An 11,373-nucleotide genomic window follows, 5' to 3' on the forward strand; every position below is an offset into this window, starting at 1 on the left:
AACATTCTCAGTCATAAGTGTGCAAATGAAACATTAATTATCCTGTATGATATACTTTCTGTGACAGATCCAATTCAAGCTCCAATCCAAGGGCTCTACATTCTCCCCGTTTCTGCAGAAACTATTTCTCCTATCACTGCTCTGCAAGAGGAAAACACAGGTGAAATAATATAGATAGGCTGCAAACGTAACATTAATTATCTTGTATAATATACTCTTCATATCAAATGGAAAAGCTCCAATCCAAAGATTTCTTCATATTTCTTTTACAGAGACAATTTCTCCTACCATTGCTCGGCAAGAGGACAACTCAGGTAAAATAACAGTTTGTTACATACATGGCACATCTTTACAACTTGACGAGTTGGGCAAAAACCATGGACAAATGTCCAGGTTAGATTGCCATAGAACTGATATATGATGAATGAATAAACAAAATGAACGTGTTTCGCCTTCCCAGAGACAGTAGTAAGCCTGGACGATGTCACCATGTTCCCTGCAAAAGTAAAATGCCCTACTTGCCAGAAGATTGTCAACACTGAGATCTACTATAAACTGGGCAGCAATGCCTTTCTCTTTTGCTGTCTCTTATCTGTGGTTGGGTAAGTACTCTATAGTGAATAATCTATAAGCACACAAGCAAAAGTGCTGTTGTTCCAAATATTGCAAGTAATCACAGCCGTGCTGATATTCAGACCAACAGCACAATTGCAAGTGTAATATTGCTTTAATACAAAGAAGTTGTAACAATAAGTTAACAAAGTAAACAAGAAGTTAACAATTTACTTTTTAACCAGAGTATTGCTGAAAACATACAGTTTGACGAAACCTAATTACTCATTGTGCATCTATCAGCAACACATTCCAGAATAACTGAATGTTATAATACAAATCGAGTGAATAATTCAATGACTCGCTCGTAAAGTTAGGGATGGTTTTCTCAAAAACAAACATTTTGTAATCATTTACACACCCTCATGTCATTCCAAATCTGTATGAGTTTCTTGTGTGGAACACAAATAAAAATATTTTGAAGAATGTGGGTATCCAAACAGTTTTGGGGACAGTTGGCTTAAATGAACAACAACAACAAAAAACTGACACATTTCACACTAAAGAAAGTCACACAAGCTTAGAAAGACACGAGAGTGAATAAATGAAAACATTTGGGGCTAACTATACCTTTTATTTGTTGCTGAATGCATCAGTGCTTTGAACAAAACGCTCCATTAATACACTCGGCTAATCAGATTCAAGAACCAGAACTGTTGTATGTACATGTTGCATTGAGTTTACATTTACATTGCCATTCTGTTGTTTCTGGGGCAGGTGCCTGGCCGGATGTTGCCTGGTCCCCTTTTGTATGAATCGCTTCAAAGATGTCACCCACAGGTGTCCATCCTGCCACAAAGATATATGTTCAGTAAATAGAATTTGAAGCAAAGAGTAATACAGTTATTGATCTGCAATAACATGACTGTGAAAACCTCCAGAAGAGCTTAAAGCTGAGCACAGGGGTCAGGCCTGGATTTTTGTCTCTGTGCTGGGGAAGTCCATATGTAGGCTTTGAGATGTGGCGAAACTACATGTACAAAGGAATTCAACTATAGTCAAGTTAAGCAAATAATAATTGACTAAGAGTAAGAGGATCTAATGTGCTACATTAATATTGTGCAAGTGGCCACTAGTCCAGCAGTGTATCAACCATTTCCAATAGGCCTTTAGGGTGATAGAAACATAGTCATGACTAGTGGTTGTAGAAGTAAACAAAACATGTACCACTGGCTCATTTTGAGTCAGACATGACCAAATCAGTGGTTTAGACTCGCTCTGACCAGTCTACATCAGAGCTGTAAACTCCTGCATTTGGATCAGTTAAATTCACAAATGACTCATTCAGTGTGAACCGATTTAAACGGTTCATTGAAAAGAATCCGTTCATCAACTGAACATCACTATCACATCTTGAAGTGGGTCTCTATTTCTTCGTTTCACTATTTCTAAAATGTAGTGCAGTACATGTACGTTTCTCCAAAATGGAGGAATAGTACTTATAGTAGGCTTACTCTATTACATATATACAACTATGAGTACTATTTTTCATATATATTATATGTAGTAAAAAAAAAAAAAAATTTGCTGCAGTCATGACCAATGTGGACAGTAACAATGATTTGGATAACAATCCAAGCCGTTGAAACAAAAGATGTTTATCAAGGCAACATCTTATTTAACAGTATAATCAACCAATATCCAAATTGATATTACCAAGTTTGAGTGACATTTGTGATTCTATGAATACTAGTTTGCATTCATGTAGTAGTCATGTAAATGAGCCTGGAGAACTGTTTATAGGAAGAATACTGTATCAGATGTCACCATGAAAACAATGGATTGTTTTTGTATATGAATCTTTCTATTATATATGGAATGTTACCATTTGAAAATATGTAGAATATTAAATATTCAGAGTATAAAAACAACAGTTTCAGCTCTCTTATGACAAAAATAAACAAACAGACAAGTTTTGCATGTCATTCCTCTGGTATATTTAAGAGACTCTAAAACATCCTCTACAACAGTATTTTCACAATACATTAATTTTCACTGATATGTGATGGCGTATATATACATATATATATATATATAATCATATCTTCAAAACTATTCACAAAATAGAGCTCATGGATGCTCCAAACGTGTAAAAATATGTATTACATCCATTAAAATATATACACAATGTGCAAAACATATGGCATACAAATGATGATTGAATGTGCAAAACATATGGCATACAAATGATGATTGATCTCCCGCTTTGGAGCATGTTCAAAGGCTAAGTATCGCCCAGTGTCATCACCACTGATACATAATATACATCAATATTGGATAAAGACCATGACATCTAGATGAGTCCAGCAGACGATGTTGAAAACAAGGAGCTAGGAATCCTAAATCTCTACACGAAGCTTAACTAGAGCTGAGCTTTGACGTCCTAAATGTCAAAAACGCAAGCCACGGGTTTCTAGAGCTCAGCCAGAATAGGTGCCCATGCAAATAGATGATGTAAAACTGAAGTGATGCTCTGATATCTGATCTCCTGCATATACTGTATACAATACAGCACTGTATATAAAATGCAAGTTATTGCTTTACTCTCCAACAGAGAATGGGACTTACATATCAACTCAATGCAAATTCAATGCAGATTAACATTTTTCTCCAACGGAAAAATTCTCAACCACCTACAATACCATTCAAAAATGTGGGGTATTTATTTATTTTTTTGAAAATCTATTATTCTCACCAAGGCTGCATTTATTCAAGCAAACATACACTACCACAGTGGTCCCACTTTATATTAAGTGGTCCTAATACCTGTGTACTTGCATAGTAACTAGATGTGTGGTGTAACATCAGAGTAATTACATGGTAAATCCACAGGAATTGTTCACTTAATATAAAGTGTAACACTTTCTTTACCAAAAAGTGCTGTTAGTCCTGCTACACATTTGTACTTTCATTTCCAAAAAGTGTTGTTACTAATGGTAACATTGGTAACAACACAGGCTGCATTATAACAGCAGTCAGTAATGCCAAAAACTGCTCTGAACAGTCAGACACATGCATTATTCCTTACTGGACTAAATTCGTCCCCAAAGCTACACATAGCAGTGAAAGATTCTACTAGTTAAAACTAGTAATTGGCATTTTTTCTTTCCTCCTGGAGAGGCCAGAATTTGGACAGTATGCAGAGCGAACAGTACAATGCCTTAAACAGAGCCGATGAGCAGAGTTAATCATGGACTTGTGAGCGGACGACACACACGTAACACTGACGCACAAAAAGCTGATAAAGGTTCTCTTTAATAAAAGCTCATCTGTAAAGGTGCTTTGATGCTGTGCGGTTGATCTAACTGTGACGAGCAGTTCATCACTGCAGCAGCAAAGTGCTGTACATCTTGTACAAATAATGTATGTCCCTTTGGATCAAACAAAAATCTGAAAGATCTGAAAGCCAGTGGTCAGTGGTTATTGCCTCGCTGAATGGAAAGGTGTCCCGTCAGAGCAGAATATATATATATATATTATTCACGAGGTGGTTGACAACATTAAATCATGAAAGAAAAGCACAGAAAGGGCTAAACAGAAGGAAAAGCAACAAAAGGATGTTTCTCTTAAAGACATCACATCAATTTGATTATTCACATGCTGCCAAGATATTTGCAAATATATATAATGTTGTTCATTTACTCAGATATTTCATTTGTATGGTCTGTAGCAATTTCGAACATAAAAGCAGGAAAACAGACAGAGACACTCAGCCATACAAACACATGCACTCACATGCAAACATTTAGTATAGGAACCTGACAAAACAGGCCTGTTAAAAATTTCAGAACAACGAAAGCAGACAAATCTGGATTCATTTGTTCTCTGATTCCCTCAACAAATGAATTATTAAGCTGCCAGTGACATTTAACATGCAGTAAAGTCATCAGTTACCACTTCAACTGTCCAGTTTGCTTCTGAAACCACAGAGAGTTTTGCATTTTCAAAATGTAATTTACTGAAGGAATAAACGGTACAAAGATGCCCTGTGTTCATACGTAATATATAGTACTGTTTGAGATCACCGTATTTAGTGTCAGCTGTAACTTCTGGTGGCTTCATTTACATAATCGTTTTCTAAAAGCAGTTTTTTTCCATGGCATCAAAAATATGCAAATAAGAACTTAAAATATAGCAACCACTGTGCGAACCGAACTGAGAAAAATGTGGGGAAAAAACTGGAACTTCCTTACAGTATGATGCAGTCAAACACACAACATTCCACTGAAGTGACGAACAATCACACACAGACACACTGATTCACAATTCACATACACACAGACAAGGGGTCGGACATCCAACGAGTCAGACAAAATAGTTTTTCTTTTTGCTTTTTTCTTTTCTTTTTTTTTTTTTTTACAAATATTTGTTCTCATAGATTATTTACATAAACTTTCATAGATTCATTTGAGACCATTTCACAATGGTATAGTTGAACTGATCGCCTGTTAATCGAAATGGGATATTTTGGGCTGAAATTGAGAGCTGATTGATGACAAATGAACTGAGACAAATTTTCCATGTGTCCAGGATTAAAAAAATGTACATGTCTGCAATTCTCAGATGCAAATCAAACCAAATGCTCTTTGCAACCTCATCTAAGATCAGCCGTTTACGTTTACAGGAAATTTGCAGTTGCAGCCACTTTATAAAACATCAATCAATTCCTCTGGTCAAGGAGTCAAACAATATCATAAAAAGGCAGATTTGCTAAAAAGTTGATAAGTGATATGTTAATTAGATCTTCTCCATCAAACTATACTACCATTTAAAAGTTTAGAGTCGGTAAGGTTATTTTTTTTTTTTAAGTAGTCTTTTATGCTCACTAGGCATTATGTACATGTAATAAAAAAATATATATATAGTAAAAAGAGTAAAATTGTGAAACATTTCTGCAATATAAAATAACTGTTTTCTATTTTAAAATGCAATTTATTCTGAATGCATTATTTTAGGATGAATAGAAACATATAAACATCATTTGTAACATTATATATGTCACTTTTGATCAAATAATTAGATCTTTGCTAAATAACACTCAATTTCTGTTATAAAAAATCTTACTGACCCCAAACTTTTGAATGCTAAAAAGTAAGTGATATGTTAATTAGATCTTCTCCATCAAACTATACTACCATTTAAAAGTTTAGAGTCGGTAAGGTTATTTTTTTTTTTTAAGTAGTCTTTTATGCTCACTAGGCATTATGTACATGTAATAAAAAAAAATATATAGTAAAAAGAGTAAAATTGTGAAACATTTCTGCAATATAAAATAACTGTTTTCTATTTTAAAATGCAATTTATTCTGAATGCATTATTTTAGGATGAATAGAAACATATAAACATCATTTGTAACATTATATATGTCACTTTTGATCAAATAATTAGATCTTTGCTAAATAACACTCAATTTCTGTTATAAAAAATCTTACTGACCCCAAACTTTTGAATGGTAGTGTATTTGCCACTGAATCTTGCAGACACCAGGCTGTTACTGTAGTCAGTGCTGAAAAAGGGAATTCTGGGAAACATGACTTGACTGCCAGGTTGAGTCTGACATTCTCATCCTCCACACAGACACTCATGATCACGGACAGGAGCGCTAATGGCGTCATTGCTCAAGGCTCAATTTTTAATTTAGCAAACAAGTTGAACTCTACTGTGATGCCACATCATTTGGAACCGACAGCTTACCCTTCCTTAAAACTAGCTGTGAGGATATTTATAGCCTGACTGCAACCAATCTGATGTCAATGGCACATGAATAAAAAACCCAAAATAGCAATACAGCAGAATTCAATCTGCAGCTCCCTCTCAGAATGGCACAGCAAAGAGAGCCCTAGCCAGCATTACCTACAAGGCTCTTGTGTCTTTTCTGATCAAAAGGTGAATGAGAACAGATGGTGATTAGAACCAGCATAAGTGAAGTCTAGTCACATAAAGCTGCCAGACGTGAACCGCCACCACACAGACGATCCCTACTTCCCCCACAGACAGACGGCTTGTTGAAGTGATTCCTGTCAGTCCCAGTGCAGCTGCAGATCATGAGCATCCAGGAATTCAGAGGTGATGCCCAATGGATTGAGTCCGCCGATGGGCCCAGGCATAGTGATATCCAGCCACTCCATGTTGTCCAGGCCAGTGTCTTGGAGACTAAAGGACAGGGCGGAGGAGGAAGGTGCAGGCGGGACGGTGAAACCGAGCTCTGAAGTGTCCATTGGGGAGTTTGTCTGCTCCAGTATCTGGCTTTGAAGCTCCTCCAGCAGGCCCAAAGTCCTCTGCTCCGGCTCTGTGTCCCCAACCAGCGTGCCCTCTAGCAGAGCCTCCAACTGGTTGTCGGAGATCAGGGAGGCCAGGCTGGGCATGGGCTCCACCATGAGAGCCGGCGGGGGTGCCATCTGCACCTGGGCGGGTGGACGGGACAGGGCGGTGCTGATAGGCAGGGTGGTGATGCTGACCGTGACAGGCATCATCTTAGGCACAGATGGGTCCTGTTGACTAAAGGGAGTGATCTCTGCAGAAAATAACGGGGTCACACAAGAAATTAAAAAGTTAACATTTTAGTTAAAAAAAAAGATAAATAGATTACTGACGGTAAACTTTTGAACGGTAGTGTATTTGCCACTGAATCTAGCAGATGCCAGGCTGTTACCGCAGGCAGCACTGGAAAAGGGGATTCTGGGAAATGTAGCCAGGATGCGCCTGACATTCTCAGCCTCCACACAGACACTCACGATTATCAAGTGTGAAAATAAACATCTGTATTTGATTTATAGTTTGAGTTGACAAATGAACTATTGTAGTCTGCAACAAAATGACAAACTCACCTCCACTTTCTATTAAAATGTCAAAGAGATCATCCATCTGTTGACTCGTTGCTGTGGGAATCTGCAAACCGACAAAAAATAAAAATTACTTTTCAGTACAAGGACAGCACTGAAGAAAAGGCAAATGAGAAGAAGCAATAATTACAGTCAGCTAAACTAACTAAAATAACTACAGTCATCACAGCATTTAACAATGGACAAGGACTACCTCTGGTTAACTGCAAACAAAGAGACAGTTCTCATGAAATAAAAAGTACTTAAATAGCACCTTTAAAAAAAATCGTTTACCGAATTCTTTGGAGAAAACAAAAAATGTCATACAATAAAATAGTGATATTGTATACTGACTTTATTGTGACAGGTGTCAGAGTGCATTTATTGTATATTGAAATATTGATATTGAACTATCAAGTATTTCATTTTTCTTTTTCATGGGGGAATTGGAGATAATACTATGAGACCAGTATAGATATTTTTGTCTGTTTTTATCTGATAAGTATGTACTATGGAAGTATGTAATAACTTAACGGCCTTTTCCGTTGAGAGTACGCAGTGCGCAACTTGGCGGCCGCTTCTCTTCGCCTTTGCTTTCTCTGTCTGTTTTTGTCGTGAAATCGCTTGGTTCGTCTACTTTTTGTTTTTTGTGAACATTTCCATCTTCACTTATCGATCTCCGGACTGGATTTATAATCAAAGTTTTGAACTGTCCTCTTTTGGATGTTAACTTTGCTACACGCCTTACACTCCAGCGAGCCCTCTACCCGGAATGATGGTGTGTTTGTACCGCTTGACAGTGTCGGTGAGTGAGTCTCCACTTTCTCATCACTTTGAAATTTTTCTCAAATAAATCTTGTTTGGCCGTGAGACTGATGGCCTCTTGTGTTTTTTTGCTATCCTTGCTGTTTTTCATTCAAATTGAGTTTTTTTACACATCTGCGCAGTTGCGTCGTTTGACCTGTTTTTCCCGGCTGGACCCGCCACATAAGGACTGTGTAAAACTATTGGAATTGCTCGTCGGCCCTGCTATATTCATCGCTCACCAAAACGACTCCTGAACTTTAACTGCTCTTCGCCTGCTTCTATCCCCTCTATCTGGTCTCATAGATTAAGCATATTGAAGTCATCCTCTACGTATATACATCGCGGAGTTTGTTTATCGTCGCTAAGGCCACTAGAAAAGACCAGAGATGACTCGGTGCTTAACAAGAATGTGCAGCGATGTGGTAATTTTGCCCTACTCAACACTCGGTCTTTAACTGGGAAAGGAACGTTTCTTCGGGACTTAATCTCACAGAAACCTGGCAAGCATCTAATGACTTTGTTGAACTTAATCTGCTTTCTCCTCCTGGTTTCAGTACTCTGACTAAGCCCCGAATTGGAGGCAGGGGTGGGGGCCTGGCGGTGGTCTATCGTCAGAGTCTTCACATTGAGCTGTCTCCTTTCCTTGAGGTGACATCATTTGAATATTTGGCATTTAAAATCACTAGTCACACTTCACTGCTCATAATACTGGTGTATCGTCGTCCTAAAACAAACATGCGATTTCTGTCAGACTTGTGTGAATTGTTGACAATTGCTTCTGCCCAATCTACAGCTATGCTATTGCTAGGGGATTTCAATATTCATGTTGATATGTCTACACCCTACCTCAGTTCCCACTACTGAACTTCTCTCATTATGCCATGCTCATAGCTTCTCTAGTTTTGACTCTATTGTCCCCACAGTGGTTGATGAGATAATCAGGCTGTCTAATTCCTCTACTAGTCTTCTTGAATGTTGATACTACTGATACTGTTCATGCTCTTGAGTTCATGTCTGTCCTTGATTGTTTTAATCTGCAGCAACATATTGATTTTCCAACTCATGTACATGGCCATACACTGGATTTGGTTTGCTCTACTGGTATCGACATTACTGCCTTAAAAGGCTCTGACACCGGTATCTCTGATCATAAACTGATTGAATTTTCTTGTAATTTTTACATTACAAAACCTGTTGTTAAATCCTTGATTGATTATCGTGCATGGAAGTTGGTTGATCCTTTCTTAGATATTAGATATTAGCCTCCCAGTTACAGGCCTTCTTAACAGCACACACCCTCTATGAGCCCTTCCAGTCTGGCTTTCGTCCATTACACAGTACTGAAACAGCCCTGGTTAAGGTTCTTAACGATCTTCTCTTAGCTTCTGATTCTGGTGCTCTCAGCACTCTCCTTCTGTTAGACCTCAGCTCTGCTTTTGACCCTGTTTGTCATGAGATACTCCTCTCACGGCTTTCAGCAATTGGAATTACTGGCACAGCCCTTGAATGGTTTTCCTCCTATTTGACCGGGAGGCAACAATTTGTTATATACCAGAAACACAAATCATCTACCAAATCCATCAGTTCTGGTGTACCTCAAGGTTCTGTTTTGGGCCCTCTCCTCTTTACCATTTACAGTATATGCTACCAATTGGACAAATAATCAAACGCTATGGGTTTAACTTCCACTGTTACGCAGATGATATTCAAATTTATTTTAGCGCACCTTCCACCTCAGTGTTTCCTCCACCTGCATTAACAAATTGCATCAAGGAACTCAAGCTTTGGCTGGAGGCAAATTACCTTAAATTTAACTCTGATTGGTTCTAAAGCTGTTGTATCTAAGCTTTCTGGTCAACTGATGGATCTGGATGGTGATCTGATTATGCCCTCCACTTAAGTTCGCAATCTTGGTGTTCTCATTGATTCCACTCTTTCATTCAATGATCACATTGGTAAAGTAGTAAAGACAGCTTTTTTCCACCTACGTAATATCTCTTGTATTCGATCCTCTCTCAGTCATCAGGATGCTGAAACTGTTACACATGCCTTTGTCACATCTCAACTAGATTACTGTAATTCACTTCTTCATGGCCTGTCAGCTAATAATATCAAACGACTACAATATGTTCAAAACTCTACACAAGATTACTCACACAAGAAAGAGTGATCACATTACCCCCATCCTCTATCACCTTCATTGGCTTCCGGTTTCCTTGCGCATAAACTACAAGATACTACTTCTCACTTATAAAGCTCTCCATAACCTTGGTCCTACATATTTATCTGACTTACTCCTGCCCGCTCCTTACAATCTTCTAGTGAGGGATTGTTCGTCACCCCTAAGCTTCGTCTGGTGACTATGGGAGCTAGGGCTTTAAGGGTGGTGTCTCCCAGATTGTGGAATGCTCTTCCTCAAAACATCCGTCAAGCATTCTCCCTTCTCTCCTTCAAAAACCTCTTAAAAACAATTTTTTTCTCTGAGTATTACTCTTCAGTTTTCAGTCTGTAATTTGTACTCTGTTATGGATGTTTATCTACATTCTCTCTGTATCTCTAATCTAACTTTGTAAGTGGTATCTGTACTCTCAGCTCTTGGTATGTGTTCTGTCTTCTGGTATTGATGCTTATTTGTTTCTGTTCCTTAAACCGGACTTGTAAAGTGACCTTGGGTGTTGGAAAGGCGCTATATAAATATAAATTATTATTATTATTAAATTTCAGTCATCATATGGCATCAGAGGATTTGGAATATAGGGTCAGTCCATCTTAAGTGGACTGACCCGGGAACCGCGGGACCCGACCGGATTTTTTGCGCCGGGGGATTAAATTACTGAATAAAACGCGATAGCGGTCGGTAACTCTGGTGTAATTTGAACGGGAGCGCCTCTCTGCAGCACTTTTTCCCTATTGTGTTGTCCATGTTAAACGAATTGTATCCTGACAAGATGAATAAAAATAAGAAATACAATTTTTGCTTGCGGGAGCGGAACTAAAAAAACAGTCCCGCGCAGACCTCTAAACTGAATCTCAAGAGAAAGTGGGTCATGCAGCAAGACAACGACCCCAAGCACATGTTCTACCAAAGAATGGTTAAAGAAGAACAAAGTTAATGTTTTGGAATGACTGAGTC

General features: G+C 38.2%; 1 protein-coding gene across 3 annotated transcripts in view; it reads right to left on the reverse strand.

The window, feature by feature from the left end:
- Window positions 1-5,977: 5,977 nt before the first annotated feature.
- The window catches only part of LOC107734216 (MKL/myocardin-like protein 2), a 42,311-nt gene continuing 36,915 nt past the window's right edge, over window positions 5,978-11,373 (reverse strand). For 2 of the 3 annotated variants that reach the window (XM_016546113.1, XM_016546109.1), the window contains exons 15-16: window positions 7,440-7,500; window positions 5,979-7,126 (exon numbers count right to left, since the gene is read on the reverse strand). In XM_016546113.1, the coding sequence (XP_016401599.1) occupies window positions 6,633-7,126; window positions 7,440-7,500 (555 nt within the window). In that variant the 3' untranslated portion in view covers window positions 5,979-6,632. Of the gene's footprint in view, window positions 7,127-7,439; window positions 7,501-11,373 lie in introns of all 3 variants that reach the window. The other variant, XM_016546110.1, reaches the window with a different exon arrangement.

This window comes from Sinocyclocheilus rhinocerous, unplaced genomic scaffold (genome assembly GCF_001515625.1).
Source record: "Sinocyclocheilus rhinocerous isolate Xijiao unplaced genomic scaffold, SAMN03320098_v1.1 scaffold820, whole genome shotgun sequence".
Lineage (NCBI taxonomy): Eukaryota > Metazoa > Chordata > Actinopteri > Cypriniformes > Cyprinidae > Sinocyclocheilus > Sinocyclocheilus rhinocerous.